The following is a 27,659-nucleotide window of genomic DNA, read 5'->3' as shown; positions in this document are numbered from 1 at the left end:
TGATAAAATAGCAGATCACGCAAAGATACAACACACTATGTTCATTAACATTTTGTAATTATTCATTCATTGGATTAAGAGTTTAAGAAATGGGCATTGTTGACAAACCCACCAGTTATTGCCCATCTTCTGAAATCAGGGCTGAGCAGTTTGCTGAGCTATTAATATGAACAATTATTTCAAACATAATCAGATAGCACAGAAACAGGCCCTTTGGCCCACTGTGTCTATTCTGGTCATCAAGTACCTGTCGAAACTAATCCCAATTTATAAAGTCATAGAGCACTATAATAGAGAAACAGGCCCTTTGACTCATCTAGTTCTTCTTGGACCTGATCTTGTGTCAAGTTCCATCAACCGGACCCAAGACCATAGCCCCCTTATACCTCTCCTGTCCATGTCCATGTCCAAACTTCTCTTAAATGTTACAATTAAACCTGCACTTACCTTCTGCTGACAGCTTGTTCCATACTTTCAACATTCAAATCTTGGCAACGTCCTTGTAATTTTTTACTACAAAGGTACTGATATCTTTCCAGTAGGTAGGTGACCAGAACACCACACATACTCTAAATTTTGCCTCACCTGCTCTTCCACATAACATTCCAACTCCTGTACTCAGTGACCAGATTTATGAAGTCAATGTACTAAAAGCTTTTTTTATGATCCTGTCTACACGTGCTACCTGTAATTCAATTTCTAGCATATAGCCTGTGGTCTTCCATGTCATAGTGTCTCAAAATGCTTATGTAAGTGGTTTCTAAATATTGTCAGAGTATCTCATCCCCTCAGGCAGTTTGTTCTGGCTTTTAACCACTTGCAAGGTGAAAATATTCTTCAAATCCACTTGAAATCTGTCCCTGACATTTATTTCCATGTTCTCTAAAGATCTTTCTCCCAAGAGTAAAACTTCTCATTATCTACCCAGCATTGTTTCTCATAATTTTGTACACCCACTCCCTCCCCCAGGAAAACAAACCCAGGCTATCCAATCCTCTTCATATCTGAAGAGTTCTGATCCAGGCAGTAACCAAGTGAATCTCCTCTGAACTTTCTCCATTGCAGTCACATCCTTCCTACTGTGGTGACAAGAACTGCACCCACGATTCCAGCTATTGCTTATGTTTTATATAGTTATATTATAACCTCCATGGTCTTATATTCTGAACCCAGCATTAAAAGTGAGTTATATCAATTGGTCTGGAGTTACACATCAGCCAGACTGAGGTATTAATTTTTTTTAAAGAAAGGGGCTTCCCTTCCTCCACTATCAACTCTGCTCTTAAACGCATCTCCCCCATTTCACGTACATCTGCTCTCACTCCATCCTCCCGCCACCCCGCTAGGAATAGGGTTCCCCTGGTCCTCACCTACCACCCCACCAGCCTCCGGGTCCAACATATTATTCTCCGTAACTTCCGCCACCTCCAACGGGATCCCACCACTAAGCACATCTTTCCCTCCCCCCCCCCCCGCATTCCGCAGGGATCGCTCCCTACACAACTCTCTTGTCCATTCGTCCCCCCCATCCCTCCCCACTGATCTCCCTCCTGGCACTTATCCGTGTAAGCGGAACAAGTGCTACACATGCCCTTACACTTCCTCCCTTACCACCATTCAGGGCCCCAAACACTTCACCTGTGAGTTGACTGGGGTGATACACTGCGTCCGGTGCTCCTGATGTGGCCTTTTATATATTGGCGAGACCCGACGCAGACTGGGAGACCGCTTTGCTGAACATCTACGCTCTGTCCGCCAGAGAAAGCAGGATCTCCCAGTGGCCACACATTTTAATTCCACATCCCATTCCCATTCTGACATGTCTATCCACGGCCTCCTCTACTGTAAAGATGAAGCCACACTCAGGTTGGAGGAACAACACCTTATATTCCGTCTGGGTAGCCTCCAACCTGATGGCATGAACATCGACTTCTCTAACTTCCGCTAGGCCCCATCTCCCCCTCGTACCCCATCTGTTACTTATTTTTATGCACACATTCTTTCTCTCACTCTCCTTTTTCTCCCTCTGTCCCTCTGAATATACCTCTTGCCCATCCTCTGGGTCCCCCCCCCCTTGTCTTTCTTCCCGATCCTCCTGTCCCATAATCCTCTCGTATCCCCTTTTGCCTATCACCTGTCCAGCTCTTGGCTCTATCCCTCCCCCTCCTGTCTTCTCCTATCATTTTGGATCTCCCCCTCCCCCTCCAACTTTCAAATCCCTTACTCACTCTTCCTTCAGTTAGTCCTGACGAAGGCCTGAAACGTCGACTGTACCTCTTCCTAGAGATGCTGCTTGGCCTGCTGCGTTCACCAGCAACTTTGATGTGTGTTGCTGAGGTATTAATAATTGAGATCAGATAATTGAAGTCAGATTTTTATTCTGGATTACATAATTTAATTCAAATTTCTATTCTCCATTCAGAGCCCAAAACAGCCCTTCCAGTGAGGCAACACTTTACCTGTGAATCTGTTGGTGTCATTTACTGTACCTGGTGCACCGGGTGTGGTTTCCTTCACATTGGGTTTCACCAATGTAGATTTAGGGACCATTTTGTTGAGCATCTCAGTACCATCTGTGACAAGCAGGATTTCCCTCTGGCCAACCATTTTAATTCCAATCCACATTCCCCTATATTGGTCCATGGCCCCCTCTACTGTCACAATGAGTCCACTATCGGGTTGGAGGAGCAACAACTTGTATTCCATCTGGGTAGCCTCCAACCTGACGGCATTAACATCAATTTCTTTGACTTCTGGTAATTTTTTGCCCCTCCTCCTTTTCTTTTCCTCCATTCCCCATTCTGGCTCCCCTCGTACCATTTCTCTTCTCACCTGCCATTCATCACCTCTGGTGCCCCTCCTCTTTCCCTTTTTTGCCCACAGCTCACTTTCCTCTCCAATCAGATTCCTTCTTCAGCCCTTTCCCCTTTCCACTCATTACCTCACTTCATCCCCCCTCCCTCACCCACCTACCTTCGCCCGCATCTGGCAACACTTGTCACCTTCTAGCTCATACTCCTACCCCACCACCTTACTCTAGTTCCTTTCCCCTTTCTTTCGAATCCTGATGAAGAGTCTCAGCCTGAAACATCGAGTCTTTATTTCTTTCCATGGCGGCTGCCTCACCTGCTAAGTTCCTCCAGCATTCTGTGTGTGTTACTCTGGACTTCCAGCATCTGCAGAAATGTTTCCCTTTTTCCATGGCAGAATTTGAACTTGTGGCTCCAGATTGATAATCCAGTTCTCTGGATTGTTAGTCTATCTCAGTACATAATAATCATGCCTTCATATCCCACATTACCCAGACATTTTTCAGATCAGAGTAGGAAAGTGAAACTAATTTCTGTTGTTCTGTTATGTGTACATTCATCAGTTGTTGCATATCTTAACATCAATGTCTCTTGGTTTCCATTCACAGGGACATTTTGGACAAATCCTCAGTTTAAGATTGTTCTGAATGAAGCAGATGAAGATCCTGATGATGAAGATGAGTTGTGCAGTTTTCTAGTTGGGGTGATTCAGAAAAATCGTAGACGGCAACGGAAAATGGGAGAGGACATGCATACTATAGGCTTTGCTATCTATGAGGCAAGTTTCAACATTTTGCCTGTTATTGCTGTATAAACTAAAAGGTGAAGGAAGTCCAATAAAATGCCTTTTTGGGATTTACAAATTCAACACAAAAAAATTACCAAAGATATTGCTAGTGTTGATACTGAAAAACGGAATGGGCTGAAGGTGCTGTTGTTTACTCCCGCACTTAATCTGTATCTTTGCAAGTTTAATTTCATTTAATAGTTCTCTAATTTTATTGGTTCCATTATTCAGTGATGATGCGGCATCAAGCATCTGGGATCTGTTGTTGTCTTTGTACCAAAAATATGACAGTGGTTAGTTCTATTTGGCATTCGAATCTCCAGAATGAAGTCATATAGCTCAGAAACAGGGTCCAAGGTGCTTGCACTGCCTGAGTACCTATTTACTAGCCCCATTTAGAACAAAGACATAGGAACAGAATTAGGCCATTCAGCCCATTGTCTGCTCTGTCATTCAATCATGGCTGGTTTAGATTCCTCCTTAACTCCATTCTCCTACCTTCTCCCTGTGACCTTTGAAGCCCTCACTAACTTTTCCAAACTTCCAAGCACTTGGCCTAAAGCCACCTATGGAATTTGCTTTCAAATTTGCATCTAGTGTTGCAGGAGTACCTGCCTCCACCACCCTCAAACTCAGAATCAGGTTTATTAACACTTTCATATCTGCTGAAATTTGTTGCTTTGTGGCAGCAGTGCAGTGCAAGACAGAAAAGTGATGATAAGTTACAAAAGTAAATTAATAGTGTAAAGGATGAGGTAGTGTTCATGGACTGTTCAGAAATCTGATCGTGAAGGGAAACGAGCTGTTCCTAAAACATTCAGCAGAGGTCTTCAGGCTCCTGTAGCTCCTCCCTGATGGTAGTAATGTGAAGACAGCATGTTCCAAATGGTGAGTGTATTTTAATGATGGATGCCACCTTTTTGAGTCACTGCCTCTTGAGGATTTCCTGACTGATCGAAGTACCAATAAATCATTGCTGACAAGACAGTAGGCTATCTCTGGCCACAATACTACATGATGATGTGGTGTTGGTAATACACTAGTCTTGAGAATAAACCCATTCATCTCTAGACTAGCTTCTAAGTATGTTTATAATGCTAAAATCTACCAGAGCTAGTATAAGGGAATACTGGCTGGTACGGGAGGAGTGGGGTTGCTACTGCACAGGATTGAAATAAGCTGCAAAGAGTTGTAAACTTCGTCAGCTTCATCATGGACGCTAGCCTCTGTAGCATCCAGGACATCTTCAAGGAATGATGCCTCAAAAAGGCGGCGTCGATCATTAATTACCCCCATCACCCAGGTCATGCCTTGTTCAGATTGCTACCATCAGGAAGGAAGTACTGAAGGCACACACTCAGTGATTCAGGAACAACTTCTTCCCCTCTGCCATCCGATTCCTAAATGGACACTGAATCTTTGGACACTTCCTCATACATATAGTAAGAAAGGTGGAATGGTTTGAGTTTTGTTCATTTTAATGATAGAACAAAACAATTGGGTCTGTTCTGTGAAATGACGAAAGGTTTTTGAGGCAGTTTTGTATATCAAGGTTATTCTCGGTGTATACAAAACAAAAGAGCAACTCGTGGGGACAGATGATGATAGACAATCCGATTTGCTCTTAGTGTAAGTGTGTTTGCATCAATTGGTCCTGATATTTCACCAGTGTAAAATACAATTTAGTATGAAAACCCTGTTCTGATATTATTAAGATACCTCTATGGATTTCATGTTAATTCTGTACTTGAATACATGACTTTAGTTGTGCTCAATTTATATGGTTCAGGCAGTTTTTATAGCCTTTTTTTTGAAGGCCCTTAGGCTCATTTACCTTTTTTATTTTACAGGTCCCTGATGAGGTACGTTGGATTATGTTCCAGAGGTACACATTTAATCTGATTTTTACATGTAGGCACCATTCAGATAGTTTATAATAACTCATTGAATATTGCACAATTGATCTTCAAACTGATCCTGAGAGGGCTGCTGAAGAAATGGTAAGTGTGTTTTCATGGTCATAGAAAAGTACAACACAGAAATAGGCCCTTTGGCCCATCCGGTCTGTGCCAAACCATTCAAACTGCCTACTCCCATCGACCTGCACCGGGACCATTGCCTCCCTACCCCTACCATCCATGTACCTATCCAAACTTCTCTTGCATGTTGAATTAAGCTCACATGCACCACTCGCACTGGCAGCTCATTTCAGCTCTGAGTGAAGAAGTTTAACCTTGTGTTTCCCTTAAACGTTTCATCTTTCACCCTTAACCTATGACCTCTAGTTGTCACACCCAACCTTGGTGGGAAAAACCTGCTTCCATTTACCCTATTTAGACCCCTCATAATTTTATATACTATCAAATCTCCTACATTCCAAGGAATAAAATGCTAACCCATTCAATCTTTACTTATACCTCAGGTCCTCCAGTTCCAGCAACATTCTTTTAAATATTCTCTGTACTCTTTCAACCTTATTTATATCTTTCCTCTAGGTAGGTGACCAAAATTGCATACAATACTCCAAATAAGGCCTCACCAACATCTCATATGACCTCAACATAAGATCCCATCTCCTGTACTCATTACTTTGATTTATGAAGGCCAGTGTGCCAAAAGCTTTCTTTATGATTCTATCTGCCTGTGACGCCACTCTTAATGGATTATGGACCTGTATTCCCAGATCTCTTTGTTCTACAGTACTCCTTTAGTGTCCTGCCTTTCACTGTGTAAGATCTACCCTGGCTGGTTCTACTGCAGTGCAATACCTCGCACTTCCCTGCAATAAATTTCATCTGCCATTCTTCAACCCCTTTTTCCAGCCGGTCCAATCCCACTGCAAGTTCTGCTAGTCTTCCTCTCTATCCACTACAGCCCCAATCCTGCTGTGATTTGCAAACTTGCTGATGCAGTTAATCAGATTATTGTCCAGATCAATGATATAGATGACAAACAACAACGGACCCAGCGCAATTCCCTGCAGCACTCCACTAGTCACTGCCGTACAGTCAGAGAAACAACCATCTACTACCACTCTCTAGCTTCTCCCACGAAGCCTATGTGTAATCCATTTTGCTACCCCATCTTGAATGCCGTGCCACTGAACCTTCTCGACTGACCTCCCATGCAGGGCCTTGCTAAGTCCATGTATACAATACCTGGTACCTTTTCTTCAATTATTATTATACTTAAAGTATTTTTATACAGGATACTCCGGAAGGAAGATCAGGTAAATGGTTTTCTTCCAGTAACACGCCTTGTGTCATGAGCCAGACAGTGCATGAGGGGGGGATCTGATGGTCTCTATTCTGTAACAGTTGGTGTTGTGTCCTTGCAATTTGTATCCTTGTAAGGGGTGAGAAGAAACCAGTGAGTTTCACTGGGGACTAGAATTCTGTTTTGTTGAATGGAATCATGCATCAGACAAGCTGTATTATTTACAGCTGAGAAAACCACCTTTTAGCATGACAATCCAACATTATGTTCTACATTTAATGATTTCACTAAACTATCAGGAATATTTGGAATACTATTTTTTAAATAGTATTCCCAATATTCCTGTGATTATTCAAGCTTTATTGATTTCCGAATTTGCTGTGTTTGTTCAATCTCTTTCCTGTGTTAATAGAGTTAATACAATGACTTGGAGGCTAAGTCATTGGGTATATTTAATAGTCAGGGCATAAAGGGATATGGGGAGAAGGCAGGAGATTGGGGCTGAGAGGAAAATTGGATCAGCCATAATGAAATGGCAGAGCAGACTTATTGGGCCAAATGGCCCAATTCAGCTCCTATATCTGATGGGCTTAATTCAAAAGTATGCTGGGGGCGTCACGTGATGGCGTGGGATTGAGACGTGTAAATCCAGCTCTCCTGCAACAAATCAGTAAAGTACCGTTTAAACAAAACAAAGTTAGTAAATATTTTCTGAAAACTATTTATAAACTTTGTAAGACTACTTTACGATATGCCTCCTAAACCGCAACAAAAGAAGTCTGCTGTTGCAAAGCAGCCGCGGGATGGGAAGAAAAAAGGGCCTACTGCAACGATGGAGCCTCGGACTCAGGTTGGATCTCCTTCGGTAGAACAGGGAGCAATGGTGGTGGTAACGGCTTCTTCGAAGAAGACACCAGAAATGCGCAGGCGCAAAGAAGAGCGCATGCGCAAATCGACACAACGCAAACTACAAGAACCGATAGCCACTGCAATTGAAAATGACTCAGAGTCAGAATTGGATTCTGCAGAGAACACAGATGAAGAAGAGGAGGAAGAATTGGAAGCGATTGGAAGCAAAGGAGATGATAGAGATATGGGAGAGGCTATATTGCAGTTAACAGCTGAATTAAGAAAAGTAAGAGAAGAGCTTAGAGATACGAAGATGTGCTATGATAAAGTTATGACAAGACAGGACAAAATGGATAAGAAGCTTCAGAAGATGGAAAGAGCAATGGGGCATATGAATGATAGAGTGGAAAAAACAGAAAATGATCTGCTTGTCTGGAATTCGGAAAGAAACCGACTCTTGGAGAAAGTGGACATGTTGGAAAATTTTAGCAGACGTAATAATATTAAAATTGTTGGTCTTAAAGAAGGTACGGAGGGAGATAAACCAATAGAATTTTTTCAAAGATGGATCCTGGATGTTTTGCAAATGGAAGAGGAGGTTCGACCAATTGAAATTGAGTGGGCACATAGAGCTTTAAGACCAAAACCAAAAGATGACCAATATCCATGATCGATTTTAATAAAATTCTTAAGATTTCAAGACAAGGAAAGGATTCTACAGGCAGCTGCTTGAGCTGCCAAAGATAGAAAAGGGCCATTGATAATTAAAGGGAACAAAGTTTTTTCTACCCTGATATAAGTTACGAACTTTTGAAGAGAAGGAAGAAATTTAACGCAGTGGGAAAAAACCCTATGGGATCATGGTTATCAATTTACACTGCGTTATCCTGCAACCTTGAAGATTTTTTTGCCTGGTGGAGAAAAAAGATTTTTTGATGACTACCAGAAAGCAGAGCAGTTTGTGCGAGATTCTCTGAATATTCACCAGATACAAGAACAAACCCAGGAGAGCGAGATAGATTGAAGATGAAGATTCGCTTAAAGAATGGACTTGTTGGATTTTTGAAGCTGGATGAATGTATAAATGCATTATTAATTATACGAGGGGAGTAAGAAAGGTTAAAACTGGAGGAATATTAGTTGGGAATAGTAATACTAATTTTGTCTATCTATATATATATATATATATATATATATATATAATTTTTTTTGTTGCGGGGGAGCTGGAAGAAGCACTGATCGATTGCTGCGCTAGTCATGTGTGCAAGCGTGGCTTTTGCCACGACCCGTAAAATGGAGGGGGGTAGTGTTGTGTATCCTTTCATTCACAACATTAGTGGGGGGGTATTTTGTTTTTTCTTTTTTTGTTTTTTTTCTATCTTCTTTTTTCTTTCTGCCTGGAAGGTTGGGAGGGAGACACATAGCAACATGGTGAAGTTTAAAGAGATTCCCCAAGGAACTATGAGAGTTGAGAAGATAAATAATGTTTTAGATTGGAGTAACTTTGTTAAGAATAAACACTAATTTATTGAATTTTTTGAGTTTTAATGTTAACGGGCTTAATGGACCAGTGAAAAGAAAAAGAATCTTAACACATATTAAAAAAATGAAGATAGATTTAGCTTTTTTACAGGAAACACACCTAACGGAAACAGAACATCAGAAACTAAAGAGAGATTGGGTGGGTAGTGTTGTTGCGGCTTCATTTAATTCAAAAGCGAGGGGAGTAGCAATTTTGATCAATAAAACATTACCAATTAGAATACAAAATGTAATAACTGATTCTGCGGGGAGATATGTGATTATACATTGTCAACTTTTTTCTGAACTATGGACTTTTATGAATATTTATGCACCAAACGAAAATGATGCAAAATTCATACAAGAAGCGTTTCTGAATTTGGCATGAAAAAATATTAATTGGAGGAGATTTTAATTTTTGCTTAGACCCAGTCTTAGATAGATCAACCAAGGCTGTTATAAAATCGAAGGTAGTAAATTTAACTTTATCATTGATGAAGGATTTAAACCTGATTGATATATGGAGAAGAATCAATCCTAAAGAAAGAGACTATTCGTTCTACTCCCATAGACATAAAACTTTTTCAAGGATAGATTTGTTTCTATTATCAATGCATATTCAACACAGAGTGAAAAATATGGAATATAAAGCAAGAATATTATCAGATCATTCCCCTTTATTAATGACAATAATAATGGCTGATAAGGAAGAAGTGGCTTATAGATGGAGATTTAATTCAACATTATTAAAACATCAAGATTTTTGTGATTTTATGAAAAAACAGATTCAATTTTTTTTGGATACAAATTTTCATTCAGTGGATGATAAATTTATATTATGGGATGCAATGAAAGCATATCTTAGGGGCCAGATAATAAGTTATACGTCTAAAATTAAAAAAGAATATATGGTAGAACTAGATCAATTGGAAAAAGAGATTACAAAATTAGAAAAAGAATCTCAAAGATATATGTCAGAAGAAAAACGAAAACAACTTGTCAATAAGAAGTTACAGTATAATACGCTTCAGACATATAGAATGGAAAAAGCAATTATAAGAACTAAACAAAGGTATTATGAGTTAGGTGAGAGAGCATATAAAATTCTTGCTTGGCAGTTGAAAACAGAACAAGCTTCCAAAACAATAAATGCAGTTAGAACAAGGGCAAATAAAATATCTTATAAACCTCTTGAAATAAATGAAACCTTTAAAAATTTCTATTCTGAATTATATCAATCAGAATCCCAAAATGATGTTAACGAGATAGAAAGGTTTTTATCACAAGTTTCTCTTCCAAAATTGAATTTGGAAGAACAGAAGGGATTAGGTATGCCTTTTACATTAAAAGAAGTTGAAGAAGCTTTAGGATCACTCCAAAGTAATAAATCTCCAGGAGAAGATGGTTTTCCACCTGAATTTTATAAAAAAATTTAAAGATTTATTATTTCCTCTTTTTATGGAACTAATACGTCAAGCAGAAAAAATACATAAACTTCCAGAATCTTTTTCAACAGCAATTGTAATAGTATTGCCAAAAAAAGAGAGATCCTATGAAACCAACATCATACAGGCCTATTTCTTTATTGAATACGGATTATAAAATAATAGCAAAAATTTTATCGAATAGATTATCTAAATATTTACCAAAATTAATACATAAGGATCAAACAGGATTTATTAAAAATAGACAATTGGCAGATAATGTAACCTGGCTACTCAGTATAATTCATTTGGCACAAAAAAGGGATGAGAAGAGTATAGTAGTAGCTTTGGATGCAGAAAAAGCATTTGATAGATTAGAATGGGATTTTTTATTTAAAGTACTAGAAAAATATGGGTTAGGAACATCTTTTATAAATTGGATTAAAACTTTAAATTCTAACCCTAAAGCTAAAGTAGTGACAAACTCTCAAATTTCAACACCATTCCAGTTAAAAAGGTCAACTAGACAAGGTTGTCCACTATCACCTGCTTTATTTGTATTGGCGATAGAGCAATTAGCAGAACTAATTAGAATTGATCCAGATATTATGGGTTTTAGAGTTAATCAGGAGGAATATAAAATTAATCTTTTTGCTGATGATGTTTTGATCTATTTAACAAACCCACAACATTCGTTACATAAATTATCTTCTAGATTGGATGAATATGGGAAGGTATCAGGTTACAAAATAAATTGGGATAAAAGTGAAATTTTACCTCTTACTAAAGGAGACTATAGTCAATGTCGATTAGTAACCCAATTTAGATGGCCGGTAAATGGTATAAAGTATTTAGGTATAAGACTTGATAATGATGTAAAAAATTTATATAAATTTAATTATTTACCACTATTGAAAAATATTCAAGAAGATCTTGACAAATGGATGATATTACCAATAACATTAGTAGGTAGAGTCAATGTTGTAAAAATGAATATATTTCCTAGATTACAGTATTTGTTTCAAACATTACCAATACAATTGCCACAGAAATTTTTTCAAGAGTTAAATAAATGTGTGATAAAATTTCTTTGGAAAGGTAAAATGTCAAGAATATCATTGGAAAAATTGACATGTAAATTTGGGTTAGGAGGGTTACAACTTCCAAACTTTAAAAACTATTATAAAGCAAATCAACTTAGATTTATTGCATCTTTCTTGGATGATTGAAAACCAGCATGGATTAAAATAGAACTAGACAAGATAAGAGAAAATAGACCTGAAGATTTTATATATAAATGGGAATCTAAATTGATATGGGAAAAGAAAGAATCTCCTATATTAACACATTTGATTGATCTATGGAATAAGATAAATGTTGATAATGAAACACAGAAATCTCTATTAGCAAGGAAGCCTTTGTTCCAAAACAGACTTATTCCTTTTACAATGGACAATCAACTTTTATATAATTGGTACCAAAAAGGGATTAAATTTATAGGAGACTGTTTTGAACGAGGTATATTGATGTCATTTGAACAATTAAAGGATAAATATAAAATATCTAATAATACTTTCTTTTGTTACTTTCAATTAAGGGCTTACTTAAAAGGTAAGCTGGGTCAAACAATGTTTTTGCCAAAACCTAATGAAATTGAAATTTTAATACAAAAAGGGAAAATTAAAAAATTTATTTCTTGTATGTATAATTTGATTCAAGAACAGACAATTAAACAAGGAACCCATAAGTCAAAGCAAAAATGGGAAACAGATCTGAATATTAATATTGATGAAACAAATTGGTCAAGACTTTGTCTTGACAGTATGACAAATACAATAAATGTTCGACTTAGATTAGTACAATATAATTTTTTACACCAATTATATATTACACCGCAAAAAATAAATAGATTAAATTCAAATCTATCTGATAAATGTTTTCGGTGTAATCAAGAAATTGGTACTTTTTTACATTCTACTTGGTCTTGTTTTAAAATTCAACCCTTTTGGATAAATTTAAGAATCTTATTGGAACAAATTACTGGAACTCAACTTCCACATAACCCTGTATTATTTCTATTAGGTGATATTGAAGGGATAAAACCGAAACTTAAATTGAATAAATATCAGAAAGAATTTATAAAAATTGCATTGGCAGTAGCTAAAAAGACTATAGCAGTTACTTGGAAATCTGATTCGTATTTAAGTATGGATCGTTGGAATAATGAAATGGCTAGTTCTATTCCACTCAAAAAAATTACTTATAATTTAAGAGACAAATATGTAACATTTTTGAATATTTGGCGCCCTTATTTACAAAAGATAGGATGGCATATTTAAGTGCTCCAATAAAGACTTTGGTCACTTGGGGAAAGTAACGAATAATTATACCAAATTTATTTTGAATCCCATGGAGCATGTGGAAACCTTCCAATATCCAGGCGGTTCTTCCTTTCTCTCTTTTTTCTTTCTTTCTTTTTAGGTAGGACTATATATGGGGGGGGGAGGGTTAAGGGGAGGGGGGAGGGTAGATTCTATTTTTTCATGTATTCCTTTTGAAAATTCAATAAAAATTATATTACAAAAAAAAAGTATGCTGTAGACTGTAAAGTACTATGGGATGTTCTGATGAAATAAAGTTTGCACCATAAATGCCATGTTTTTGTCTTTTAATCCAGTATTCTGCAATAAAAGTCAACTCCTTGGATGCTATGTAGTTTCTTGCTAAAACAGTCCAGTGCATGCATTTGTAACAAAAATTGGATGAAAATTGGCATTTTCTTGTCCATCTCTAATTCAGCTTTCCAGTGCAACAGAAGACAAATCTAAACAATGAGAAGGATAGGGATGTGGCCCATCTTCTGTACTGTTCTGTTTCTTGTCTGTTTGTGATGCTGTCATTGTAGATTGATGTATTATACTGATGACTTGCAGATTGTAGCCCGTATCTTAAATGTGAGATATTTTACATGCTGTGCTGAAATGGTATTTCAAAAAACATAGACAAGTCATTTTTTTCTCTCTTTCTACAAATTAGTATGAAGGCCAAACTAATATTCAGCTGAGGAGGGACTTTTTCGTGACCCATGCGTCCCGTGCTAGATCAGAAACCTTCATCAACCTGCGAGAGGTCATGAACCGACACGCTCTTCCACCTGGACAATACTTCATTGTACCATCCACTTTTGAGCCAAATAAAAATGGAGACTTTGCAATCCGTGTATTTACGGAGAAACAAGCTGAAGTACGGTAAGTAGTAAAAACACAAGTCAAGGAGTTTTAAACTAGAAGATGCTGTAACCACTGATGGTAATTTACCTTTCAAAGGGCACGTTTGGGAAGTGATGCTGCCATTTTGTTTTTCATTATGACACCTTTATCCGTCCCTCTACCAGTCCACTGGATGGAAATGTTCTCTGTGCTGGTATAACAACTGGCACAGTTACATAATTAAAGAATATGTGAAGCAGGATCTTTTTTGAATATGCAGGATAGAATTAAATTGCATGCCATGAATGCGTTTGGCCAAGCTTCCTCTCATTTCTATTTCACATAATACATGGTCTTCACAGTCAAGAAATTTCTTTTCATTGCTGAAGTAATCAATCTCTACAGCTGTAGAGGAGGCAAAGTTTCCTTTGCTTCCTTTTTGACCATTCCCCAGATCCTGGCTGAATGTAGAACTTGGGGTGCCTGAACTGCTACCAGAATGAAGTAGTCTACAAGCAGTTTCTGACTGAGACCTGTCTTTGAGTGAAACATTGGAGAGTTGCTAGGGCCTATAGAACCAGATCCCACCATTTATTAACACGAGAAAATCAGATGCTGGAAATCCAAAGCAACACACGCAAAATGCTGGAGAAACTCAGCAGGTCAGACAGCATCTATGAAAAAGGATGAAGAGTTGAAGTTTCAGGCCAAGACCCTTCAACAGGACTCCCAGCATTTATTTGTCAGTTCACAGCTTTAAAGCATGAAAATGGGAGAAAATCAGAGTAAACAAAATAAAAATTAATTATGACTAAGGTGCTTCTGGATGTTCAATTGAAATTATCTTCATGTTTCTTATTACAGGGCAATAGATGTTGAAGTTGATGCAGTACTGGAGGATGAGGAGGTAGGTGACTGATTTTCTGTTTGCTGCAAAGTTTTATAACCATTTAGTCACTTTGCTTGTCTTTCCATGTCACAAAGGTTATTGTTGTCACAATTCCCAATTTCTGGCATTCACTAGGAAGATTTGGAATAACCATGAGGACTCAGTACCTGCTTCTCCCATGTGGAATCCTATTTTTTGGGGATTTTCAAACTCTTTTAATGTTTGGTATTCTTTAGCTGCTACCAGGCTAAGTAGTGAAATTCCTGCCAAATATGTTATGGTTGGGGCAGAACTGAATGGAATTCTTCTATGAAAGAGTATTAATCCCTGATGAAACAATAGTTTATTCCAGTCTGATTGTGGCTTGGGTAATCTCTCCTGTCGTGGCTACAGATGCATTCAACCATAAGTGTGTAAATGTGAGCCAGCAAAACGCTCCCACATGATCGAGTGTTCTAGGTCATGATGAACACAAAAACATGAGGTTTACAGTCTTGAAAGGAATGGAGTTGGACAATATAATAATGTTGTAAACATGATAATGTGTAAACCTAATGTGAGATCCAAGTAACTTCTAAACTGAGTTACAGGTGTGGGACATAAAGCTATTGTTTTAAAAAGGAATATAGATTAAACTGCATTGAAGTGAGGGTGAAAATTTATGAATAATACAAGGACCAGGCAGATGGTTTGATGGAACTGTGGAGTCTGCAAAGGTGATCTTTCAACCTCATTGTGGATGAAGAAAGATGGAGCAATCAATGACTTTTAAATTGATCCTCCGAAAAATTGTAAAAATTAACCCAAAAATATCAATAAAGGTGACAGGCCTTTTTCTGTTTTCACCCCCCCCCCCCAACTCCCCCACTCACACATGGAGTTTTCATTCAGGATGGTCCCAGGGTACCAGACATGACTGGATATCTTTATGCAGAGTGCAAGCATTTTGTGCATTTAATACTTAAGTTTTTGCATTGGAAATGATAAATTCCCAGATCTGCTGCACTGTAATGTATACTTGTTAATTTCTATCTGTCTGTGTGTGTCTCTCTCTCTCCTTGCTATATTCATTACCATATAAAGTGTTCTTAATTATTTTCTTTTCTGAAAAAAAATTTCTAAAGGTTGATGAAGAAGACATTAGTAAGAACTTCGCGAATTTGTTTGATTATTTAGCGGGAGAGGTAAGACAAATGCTTTACCACTGAGGTTATTTTTTGTGACCTTAATCTTACTGATTATTAGAGAAACAATCCATGAGTACGAACTGAAATGGGCAGAGGCAAAATGGGTTTGACAAACACACAAGGGATTTTCACTATTTAGTTAAGTCCCTTGTTGAATTGCAAGTGTTCAGATATCGTGAAGATGCAGAGCAGTTTCAGATTCTGCAACTTTATAAACAGCTGATTTGAGGCCCAGGAGAATATTTAGGACATAATGACAATAACCCACTATGGTTTATAGTCAAATTTATAACTATGATTCAATTGCCAATGGTTTTTTACGTTAACCAGTATTCCACCAGAAAACAATTTAAATATGAGAAAAGGCAGTAAAATGCATTCAAATTGGAATTAAAATTTGAGGTTTGTACATATAAAATTAGAGCAGTGTTATCTATCTGGCTCTTTGAGCAATTTGTGAAATTCACTCTTGCTCCATTTTCCTGGACTACCCTTGTTCCTTTTGATTTCCTTAATATCTAACCAGTGTAGCATGTCCTGTTTGAGGTATTTGAATAGGTACATAGAAGGAAGGGGCTTGGAGAGTTTGGGGCGAATGCAGGCAAGTGCGACTAGTGAGGGGGATGCCTTGAACATTTTGGACAGCCGGGCCGAAGGGCTTGTTTTTGTTTTGTATTACTCTCCGATTCTCCACAGCTGGTTCTCATAGAATTGCACAGCACAGAAAAGGGCCAACGTGTCTCTATTTGTCCGCATCAACATGTTGTCTCTTTACATTGTAAACATTTTTCCACGGTCCTTATTCTTCTGTACCTTTCCTATCAAAGTACCTGTCTGAATGGATTTTCAACTTTGTAATTGTATCTGCCACTATCCCCTTCACTGGCAGTTCCTTCTTGCTACCTCGAGTTCAGTACCTTTGTGGAAGAACTTGCCCCTCAATCCCCTTTTAATTTTTTTCCCTGCTGATCTTAAAACTATGCACTTTCCTCCTGCTAGATACCTTATCCTGAGTTAAAGACTGACTATATGGCCTACTTGGGCCTCTCATCATTTCCCAAACTTCAGTATGGTCATCCCTCAGACTTTCACATTCCACTGAAAATAAGCCCAACCTATCCAATCTCTCCTTACAGCTGAAGCCCCAAGAGTGAAATTATATTTTTCATTCTACCCATTTTGAGGCAAAAGACTGATCGTGGCATTTAGATAGGGACAGGCTTTGTAAGACTGACATGGCAGTTATTTGAACTTTGCTTCTCTTTTGCTTTTTTTAAACTCAGGATGCAGAGATTTCTGCTTTTGAGCTGCAAAGAATACTGAACAAAATTGTATCCAACCGTAAGTAAATTTATTATGTAGGCTCATCCACTGATGGTACTGATGCTCCAATTTGAATTTGTTACCTGCATACTGAGTGAATGAATAAAATCATGGTACATTTGCACGTAATACCAAGATTGGGTACAGCAAGGAAGGCTATCAAAGTTTGCAGCGGGATTTGGATCAGCTGTAAAAATGTTGAAAATGGCAGATGGAATTTAATGCAGAGAGGTGTGAGCCATTGCACTTTGGGACGACAACCCAGGACAGGGCTTACACAGTGAGCGGTAGGGCACTGAAGAGTAAGGCAGGACAGTGTGTTCCATGAAAGTGGTGTCACAGGTAGATAGGGTCATAAAGAGAGTGTTTGGCACATTGGCCTTCATAAATGAAATTATTGAGTACAGGAGTTGGGATGCTATGTTGAAGTGGCATAAGATGTTGGTGAGGCCTAATTTGGAGTGCTGTGTCCAGTTTGGTCACCTACCTACGGGAAAGATAATTTACAAGGATGTTGCTGGGACTTGAGGACCTGAGTTCTAGGGGAAGGTTAAATAGGTTGGGAATATATTCCCTGGAACGTAGAAGATTAAGGGGAGATTTTATAGAGGTATATACAATTGTGACGGCTATAGTTAGTGTAAATGCAAGCAGGCTTTTTCCACTGAGTTTGGGTGAGACTAGAACCGGAGGTCATGGGTTAATGGTAAAAGGTGAAAAAGTTAAGGTGAACATGAGGGGGAGCTTCTTTCAGAGGGTGCAGAGAGTCGGGAACAAGCTGCCAGTGGTAGTGGTGGGTGTAGGTTTGATTTCAGCCTTTAAGAGAAATTTGGATAGGCATATGGATAGATGGGATATGGAGGGCTATGGTTCTGGTCAGTCAATGGGACTAGTCAGGTTAATAGTTCAGCATGGTCTAGATGGGTCAAAGGACTGTATTGTTCTATGACTCTTGAGTAATTCAGTGGAATAGAGTGCTAACCTTGGTATACCTGAAGCCTAAATTTAATCATGGTCATTGTTCCATTTGCTGATTTTGGATGGGTTGGAATTTGAAAAGTTACTGTGATGGATCCAGGTTGGGGAGAGCTGGAATAAAACGGCAGGTTTCTTGTATGATCAGTGCATGTATAAGACAGAACCAGTTTAATGTTGCAAAGTTACATCAGGGTTTCTTCAGTTAAGTGAAATAAGTCAATTTCCTTCTTTGTTCCATTTGGAAGAAAATAAAACACCAAACTCTACCCTTTCCCTGAATTTACTTAGATCTATGGATGTGTAATTCAGCATGAATCCTAGAACCCAGCTTACAGATGGGTTTCCTACAATTTCGTAATGGTCAATATGGAAATAAACAAACAAGAATTTCAGCTTCCTGTACTCTATGAAATAATCCACTATATGGAAGAAATGAGTGTCATCTAAATTTAATAAAAGCTATAAATACAATCACAGGTATTGCTGAACATTCTACTGAGAGAAATGCTTAAAAACTACATGGATTGCGAATGAAATAAAGGATGGGTCTTTCCAAGTAAATTGCACGGGAAGACGGGTTGCATCTGTACTGTTGTGTAAATATTGTTCCTTTAAATATATTTTTTCTCTTCAAGGTGAAGACATTAAAACTGATGGCTTTTCTTTGGAGACCTGTCGAAATGTAATCAGTCTAATGGATGTATCCTTTTAATAACTATAAAGATGAGAGAAAAATCAGATTCCACAGTCTACTCTATTGAACACAAAACTTTTCAATTGATTGAAAAATCACAATGCAAACATTATTAATGCCCTCTTACCAAGCAGGTATTCTGCACCTAGATCTCTGATCGGCAGTCATACAGTGCTTTATAGGAACAATTAATTGCCTTTTTTGTTTTGTTTTCTTGGAGAAGTTCTTTTCTCTTTTTTTTTGACATGACCAGACAGAGATTGAAGAGATTGCAACAGGAATTATGTTTGCCATCATGCCATGCGCTCCTGACTCAATATACTGGGTGTCCCTCTTTTCTAAATGCCAAATAGCCTCACCAAAAGCTGGTCTTAACCCAGTCGACCTGGATGAGCATTCACCCCGAATTATCATTTGCTCTGGGGATTGGTGGGATTGAAAGAAATAAAAAAAATAGTTGTAATCTCTGATGTTTGTTTATATATAAATCATTTGGATGAAATCATGTTAAGTTTGCAGATGATACAAAGATTAGTGACATTTTGCATAGTGTAGATTTCCAAAAGATACAGTGGGATAGAAATTGAATTGACATATGTTAAGAGAAATGGCAGACAGATAGTCTGGACAAGTGTGAGGTGTTGCAGTTGATCTCTGAAAGTGCAAGGGGACAATACACAGTTGATGGCAAAACCCTGAACAGTGGTGTAGTGCAGATGGATCTTGGGGTCCTAGTCCATAGCTCCCTGGAAGTGACCACACAAGTTGATAGGGTAGCAAAGAAGGCATATGACATGTTTGCCTTTATTAGTTGAGGTATTGAATGCAGGAATAGGAACTTATGTGGCAGCTTTATAAAACTCTAGTTAGATTGCATTTGGAGTATTACATCTAATTCTGGTCACAGTATAGGAAGGATGTCAAGGTTTTGGTGAGGGACGTGAGAGGTTAAGCCGAGCATTGTCTGGATTAAGGGCAAGTGCTATGAAGAGAGGATGGACAAACTTCGGATGTTTTTCATGAGTAGCAGAGTCTGAGGGAAGCTCTAATAAAGTTTATAAGATTATGGGGATCTTAAATAGAGTAGACAGGCAGTATCTTTTTCCCTGGGTCAAAATGTCGAATACAAGGGGGCATGCATTTATGGTTAGAAATGAGTAAGCCTGGAGGAGATGTGCAGAGCAGGGTTTTTTTATACTCGGGGTGGTGGGTACCAGGTATGTGTTGCCAGGGGTGTGATGAAGGAAAATATAACGGAAACATTTAAGGGGCTCGTTGTTACATGTTCAGAGAAAGGAGGGATATGGACCTGAGCAGGCAGAAGGGATTAGTTTATTTAGTTCAGTAACACATCATGGGGTGACGGGCCAGTTCTTGTGCTGCTATATTCTAATACCTTTTCTAAGTAGTCTTCCTCAATAAGAATGGTAAAACAGAAGGATGGATCGGGAAAAATTGGACTAGTCGAATTCAAGCTGTTTTGGAACAAGTTACAGAAGATGTTGGTAATTGTGTTTTTATAAAGATGTTTCCTATTTGAAATTGTGTTTTTATAAAGATGTTTCCTGTGCTCCCATATTAGCTGCTTTAAAAGAAAACATGCCCACAGACACTTCATTTATCAGGACCCACTCTGACACCATTTGGTTGAGATGACCTTTAACAGGTGTTTGAGTTGATATCAATTTGTTTAATTCTGTCTATGAAAATTAGCTCCAAGACTCTGCAGTATAGTGGTGGTGATTACATGCACCATTTCCTAATTGAATAACTAATTTACAAAGATTCTTAGAACAAGTGAATATACAATCGTCAAATACAAGGGAGGTGACTGTAATTTAGACATAAGTGGGAGGTACATGAGATGCATTGTTTTATAAAAGCTCAATTTGTGCAATTGCTTACAATGTGACTTTTTCATGCCTGACCTTCCCTATCCCATGAAACGCAGCTCAGCAGACACACCTGTCAGTCTTTAATGCTCCTTCAAGCAAGTTTTTCATTATATCAACACATGCCCATACGACAATAAACATTCATCTTTTCTTCATTTAGAAAATCTTCAAGAAGTTGGATGCTGATGAATCTGGCACCATGAGTTCACATGAAATGCGAGTGGCACTTGAAGAAGCAGGTGATTTCAGAATAGTCCACTACTGCAGGCAAATGTACTTTTCCAAGACCAATTGGCAGAATTACTTATTTCCTTTATTTTATAGTTTGCTCAGCTGCCAAAAGTTGAAGGTTTTAAGAAACAGTATTTTCTTTACTGGAAGTGTCTAGTATGAAAATCTGTCATTTGACTCAACCATTCTAATCAGTATACATATTTCCTTCATGTGCTCATTTAGCTTCACCTTAAATATGTCAATACTTATTGTTGTTTGGCCACAATCTGGGGAAAATATCTTTTCTAAATTCCCCATTTTTATTTCTTAGTGATGGGTTACAACTTGACAAGCTGTTAGATTCTCTCAAGTGCCTCTATTTTCAATACAACATGATGATAATGAGAATCAGGTTTAATATCATCAGCATATGTTGTATAATTTTTTTGCCTTTGCAGCAACAGTACAATGCAATACATTAGAATAAAACTGTATTACAGTAAATAAATAGTTAAATAAGCACAACTAATAGGAAACTTGAAAAAAGGAGTGAGGCGGTGTTCATGTGTTCATTGTCCATTCATAAATTGGATGGCAGAGGGGACGAAGCTGTTCTTAAAACATTGAGTGTGTGTCTTCAGACTTCTGTATCTCCATCCTGATGGTAGCAATGAGAATGAGGCATGACCCGGGTGATTGGGGTCCTTTATGATGGATGTCGCTTTTTTGAGGCATTGCTCCTTAATGTCTTGGATATTACGGAGGCTAGTGCCCATGATGGAGCTGACTAAGTTCTGCAGCTTATTGTGATCCTGTGCAGTAGCACCCCCCCCCCCATATACCAGACAGTGATGCAGCCAGATAGAATACTCCCCCCCCCATATACCAGACAGTGATGCAGCCAGATAGAATACTCCCCCCATATACCAGACAGTGATGCAGCCAGATAGAATACTCCCCCCCCATATACCAGACAGTGATGCAGCCAGATAGAATACTCCCCCCCATATACCAGACAGTGATGCAGCCAGCTAGAATACTCCCCCCCCCATATACTAGACAGTGATGCAGCCAGCTAGAATACTCCCCCCCCATATACCAGACAGTGATGCAGCCAGCTAGAATACTCCCCCCCCATATATCAGACAGTGATGCAGCCAGATAGAATACTCCCCCCATATACCAGACAGTGATGCAGCCAGATAGAATACTCCCCCCATATACCAGACAGTGATGCAGCCAGATAGAATACTCTGCCCGCCCCACATACCAGACAGTGATGCAGCCAGATAGAATACTCCCCCCCCATATACCAGACAGTGATGCAGCCAGATAGAATACTCCCCCACCCATACCAGACACTGATGCAGCCAGCAAGAATACTCTGCCCCTCCCCATATACCAGACAGTGATGCAGCCAGCTAGAATACTCTGCCCCTCCCCACAGACCAGACAGTGATGCAGCCAGCTAGAATACTCTGCCCCCCCCACATACCAGACAGTGATGCAGCCAGCTAGAATACTCCCCCCCCATATACCAGACAGTGATGCAGCCAGCTAGAATACTCTGCCCCTCCCCACAGACCAGTGATGCAGCCAGCTAGAATACTCTTCCCCTCCCCACAGACCAGTGATGCAGCCAGATAGAATACTCTTCCCCCACCCACCCCCCCCACATACCAGACACTGATGCAGCCAGCTAGTATACTCTGCTTGGAACAACTGTAGAAATTTGTGAGTGTCTTTGGTGATGTACCAAATCATCTGAAACTCCTAACGAAATATAGCCACTATTGTGGCTTCTTTGTAACTGCATTGATATGTTTGGTCCAGGTTAGATGCTCAGAGTTATTGACACCCAGGAACTTGAAATTGCTCACTCTTTTCACTTCTGATCTCTCTATGAGAACTGGTGTGTGTTCCCTTGTTTTACCCTTCCTGAAGTCCACAGTCAGTTCTTTGGTCTGACTGACACTGAGTGCAAGGTCGTTGCTGCGATATCTAGCTGATATCACTCAACTAGCTGAGATATCTCACTCCTGTGCACCCTCTCATCATAGTTTGAAATTCTGCCAACAATTCTGTCAGCAAATTTAAAGATGGCATTTGAGCTGTGCCCAGTGACGCAGTCATGGCTGCAGACAGCAGAGCAGTGGGCTTAGCACACATCCTTGAAGTGCACCAGTGTTGATTGTCAGGGAGGTGGAGATATTATTTACAATCTGCACGGATTGTGATCTTCCAGTTAGGAAGTCGAGGATCCATTTACGGAGGGAGGTACGTAGGCTTAGGTTCTGCAACTTCTCAATCAGCACTGTAGTACTAAACTATAAGAACTATACACAGTGCAAATGTCTAGTTAAACCCAGATTCAGTGGCAAATTTGGCATTCATTTTATATTTTTGAATGTAAGCTCTCTAATTGTAAGCTTATTTTTGACTTTATTACTAGAAATGGACTAGAAATCTGTTCCTTTAACTCCTGTAGTCTGAAAAAGGATCTATTGCTCTCCTGGCATATATAACGAATAAACTCTTGTGCTTCCATCTGGGTATCAATTGTAGCTGATGACTTGATGACCAATTGTGCCATCTTCATAAGGGATGATGCCTAGGCATATCTAGTCTGGTGGTATTTATATCCCCGTCTGTCCCTTCTGATTGGTTAGTCCTCATCCAATCAGGTCTCCACTTTTCCACTTCGTTTACAATTAAATTCCAGTTCATACTTGGAGCAAGACCACCTTTTTTAAAGTTCTTTTCCTCTAGTTTTATTTCAATGGCTTCCTTCAGCAGGTAGTCCCAAAAGCCCTTGGCGCAGCACATAGTTTTGTGCTGTCAAAATCATTTTGTGCCTATGGCCATTGCGAATACAGTGTTCTGCTACCGCTGATTTTCTCCAGGTAGCTCAAAACAGATACACCTGTGCTCCTTGATGCAGGTTTCCACCGTGTGTTACGTGTGGCTGATATATGCTGCTCCACGTTCACAGGGAATCCTACAAACCGGATCTAGCTGCAGTTCCTTGTTCTATCCTGCATATCCATGTTAGGGATATGGAGCAGCAACTGGATGATCTTCAGCTTGTGCAGGACAGTGAGGAGATAATCGATCAGAGTTACAGGGAAGTAGTCACCCCAAAGCTGCAGGAGGCGAGTAGCTGGGTGACTGGCAGGAGAAATGTAAATAAGTAGTTAGCACAGAGCACCCCTATGGCCATTCCCCTAAAAAATAAGTATACCCCTTTTGATACTGTTGTGAGGGATAACCTCCCAGGAGAACGCCAAGGAGACCGGGTTACTGGCACTGAGCATGGGTCCATGGTGCAGAAGGAAAAGAGGGGAGTGATAGTGATAGGGGACTCAATAGTCAGGGGAACAGACAGGAGATTCTATGGACGTGACCGGGACATGCTGGTGGTATGTTGCCTCCCAGGTATCAGAGTCTGGGACGACTCTGATCATGTTCACAACATTTTGGAGAGAGACAGAGAGCAGCCAGATGTCTTGGTACATATTGGTACCAATGGCACAGGAAGGAAAAGGAAAGAGATCCTGAAAAGAGAATTTGGAGAGCTAGGCAGATAGCTGAGAAGCAAGACATCCCGTGTAGTAATTTCTGGATTGTTGCCTATGCCATGCGCTAGTGAAGGTAGAAACAGGATGACTTGGCAGATTAATACATGGCTGAGTGCAGGGGGTAAGGTTTCAGGTTCTTGAATCATTGGAAACAGGAGGTATGACCTGTTGAAAAGTGATATGTTGCACCTGAACCGGAGGGGAACCAATATTCTCGTGGGCAGGTTTGTTAGAGCTGTTGAGGAGGGATTAAATTAATTTGACAGAGGTGTGGGAACCGGAGTGAAGGAACTCAGGATAGGACGAATGGTAAAAAAGCAAAGATAACATGCAGTTAGACTGTCAAGGAGGGCAGGTAGATGATGGGACATAATTGCAGCCAGTAGTGAGAGATCAATGCTTTGGTTGTAGTTGGGAGCTGAATATCCAAGGTTACACATTGTATTGGAGGGATAGGAAGGTAGTCAGAGGAAATGGCGTGGCTCTGCTGGTAAACAATGGCATCAAATCATTAGAAAAGTGTGACATAGGATCGGAAGATATTGAATCCATGGGGGTTGAGTTAAGAAACTGCAAGGGTAAAAGGACTCCAACAGTGGCTGGACCACAGATTACAAAAGGAAATAGAAAAGTAGTGTCAAAAGGGCAATGTTATGATAATCATGGGAGATCTCAACGTGCAGGTCAATTGCAAAAATCAGGTTGGCAATGGATCTCAAGAGAGTGAGCTTGTTGAATGCTACAAGATGGCTTTTTAGTGCAGTTTGTTGTTGAGCCTACTAGGGAATCAGCTATACTGGATTGGGTGTTATGTAATTAACTGGAGCTAATTAGGAAAAGAACCCTTTGAGGACTGGCTAGTGACGCAATGACATCAGCGCCGGACTCTGGAACGGAGGTTCCCAGGTTCGAACCCAATCGGGTCCGCTTTCCATCCGTGCCGGGTTGAGTGTCGAGATCGCAACTCGACCTCGTAAAATAAAGGGAAAAATACTGCGAAATGTCTGTGTGAGGAGTGGCGCGCCACACAGTCTCTCTCTCTCTCTCTCTCTCTCTCTCTCTCTCCCCTTGTAAAAGCATGAAAAAGACATCATCCCGCCAACATCATGCACAGGCAGACGCACACACACACACGCCAAAAAAAAAAAAGGAAAAGAACCCTTTGGAACCAGTGATCACAATATGATTGAGTTCAACTTGAAATCTGATAGAGAGAAAGTAAAGTTTGACAGTATTTCAATGGAGTAAAGAAAATTACAGTGGTATGAGAGAGGAGTTGGACAATGTAAATTGGAAGGAGATTGCTGGGAGGGATGACAGCAGAGCAGCAATGGTGTGAGTTTCTGGGAAGAATAAAGATGGTGCGGGATAGATGTATTCCACAATCAAAGAAATACTCAAATGGCAAAATAGTACAACCAAGCTAATGTAAAAGCAAAAGAGAGAACATACAACAAAGCAAAAATTAGTGCAAAGACAGAGGATGGGGAAGTTTTTAAAACTCTATAGAGAGCAACTAAAAAGTCATTAGGAAGGAAAGGATAAAATATGAAAGCAAGCTAGCAGACAACATCAAAGTGGATAATAAAAGCTTTTTCAAGTATGTAAAAAAAAGAGATGGAGTGGATCTAGGACCGCTAGAAAATGAGGCTGCAGAAATAATAACGGTAGACAAGGAGATAGCTAACATAGAATAGTACAGCACAGTACAGGCCCTTCAGCACACAATGTTGTGCCAGCCCTTAAACCCTGCCTCCCATATAACAACCCCCCACCTTAAATTCCTCCATATACCTGTCTAGTAGTCTCTTAAATTTCACTAGTGTATCTGCCTCCACCACTGACTCAGGTAGTGCATTCCACGTACCAACCACTCTCTGAGTAAAAAAACCTTCCTCTAATATCCTGCTTGAACTTCCCACCCCTTACCTTAAAGCCATGTCCTCCTGTAATGAGCAGTGGTGCCCTGGGGAAGAGGCGCTGGCTGTCCAGTCTATCTATTCCTCTTAATATTTTGTATCTCTTATCAAATCTCCTCTCATCCTCCTTCTCTCCAAAGAGTAAAGCCCTAGCTTCCTTCATCTCTGATCATAATGCATACACCCTAAACCAGGCAGCATACTGGTAAATCTCCTCTTTACCCTTTCCAATGCTTCTGCATCCTTCCTATAGTGAAGCGACCAGAACTGGACACAGTACTCCAAGTGTGGCTGAACCAGAGTTTTATAGAGCTGCATCATTACCTCGTGACGCTTAAACTCTATCCCTTGACTTATGAAAGCTAACACCCCATAAGCTTTCTTAACTACCCCATCTACCTGTGGGGCAACTTTCAGGGATCTGTGGACATGTACCCCCAGATCCCTCTGCTCCTCCACACTACCAAGTATCCTGCCATTTACTTTGTACTCTGCTTTGGAGTTTGTCCTTGCAAAGTGTACCACCTCACACTTCTTCGGGTTGAACTCCATCTGTCACTTCTCAGCCCACTTCTGCATCCTATCAATGTCTCCCTGCAATCTTCAACAATCCTCTACACTATCCACACCACCAACAACTTTTGTGTCGTCTGCAAACTTGCCAACCCACCCTTCTACCCCCACATCCAGGTCGTTAATAAAAATCACGAAAAGTAGAGGTCTCAGAACCAATCCTTGTGCGACACCACTGGTCACAACCCTCCAATCCGAACGTACTCCCTCCACCACGACCCTCTGCCTTCTGCAGGCAAGCCAATTCTGAATCCACCTGGCCAAACTTCCCTGGATCCCATGCCTTCTGACTTTCTGAATAAGCCTACCATGTGCAACCTTGTCAAATGCCTTACTAAAATCCAATCAGATCATATCCACTGCAATACCCTCATCTATATGCCTGGTCACCTCCTCAAAGAACTCTTATCAGGCTTGTTAGACGCGATCTGCCCTTCACAAAGCCATACTGACTGTCCCTGATCAGACCATGATTCTCTGAATGCCCATAGATCCTATCTCTAAGAATCTTTTCCAACAGCTTTCCCACCACAGACATAAGGCTCACTGGTCTACAATTACCCTGACTATCCCTACTACCTTTTTTGAACAAGG

General features: G+C 39.7%; 1 protein-coding gene across 1 annotated transcript in view; it reads left to right on the top strand.

Annotated features, from left to right (window-relative positions):
* The window catches only part of LOC140201206 (calpain-2 catalytic subunit-like), a 112,917-nt gene that overhangs the window by 70,679 nt on the left and 14,579 nt on the right, over positions 1-27,659 (top strand). Inside the window, exons 10-18 of the mRNA XM_072264933.1 lie at positions 3,419-3,588; positions 5,448-5,459; positions 13,644-13,855; positions 14,681-14,723; positions 15,830-15,889; positions 17,176-17,233; positions 18,829-18,893; positions 20,324-20,392; positions 20,943-21,021. Coding sequence (XP_072121034.1) covers positions 3,419-3,588; positions 5,448-5,459; positions 13,644-13,855; positions 14,681-14,723; positions 15,830-15,889; positions 17,176-17,233; positions 18,829-18,893; positions 20,324-20,392; positions 20,943-21,021 — 768 coding nt within the window. The remainder of the gene's footprint in view (positions 1-3,418; positions 3,589-5,447; positions 5,460-13,643; positions 13,856-14,680; positions 14,724-15,829; positions 15,890-17,175; positions 17,234-18,828; positions 18,894-20,323; positions 20,393-20,942; positions 21,022-27,659) is intronic.

This window comes from Mobula birostris, chromosome 8 (genome assembly GCF_030028105.1).
Source record: "Mobula birostris isolate sMobBir1 chromosome 8, sMobBir1.hap1, whole genome shotgun sequence".
In the NCBI taxonomy this organism is placed as follows: Eukaryota; Metazoa; Chordata; class Chondrichthyes; order Myliobatiformes; family Myliobatidae; genus Mobula; species Mobula birostris.
Note: the sequence above shows the minus strand (reverse complement) of the source record. Positions and strands in the feature narration are given on the sequence as shown.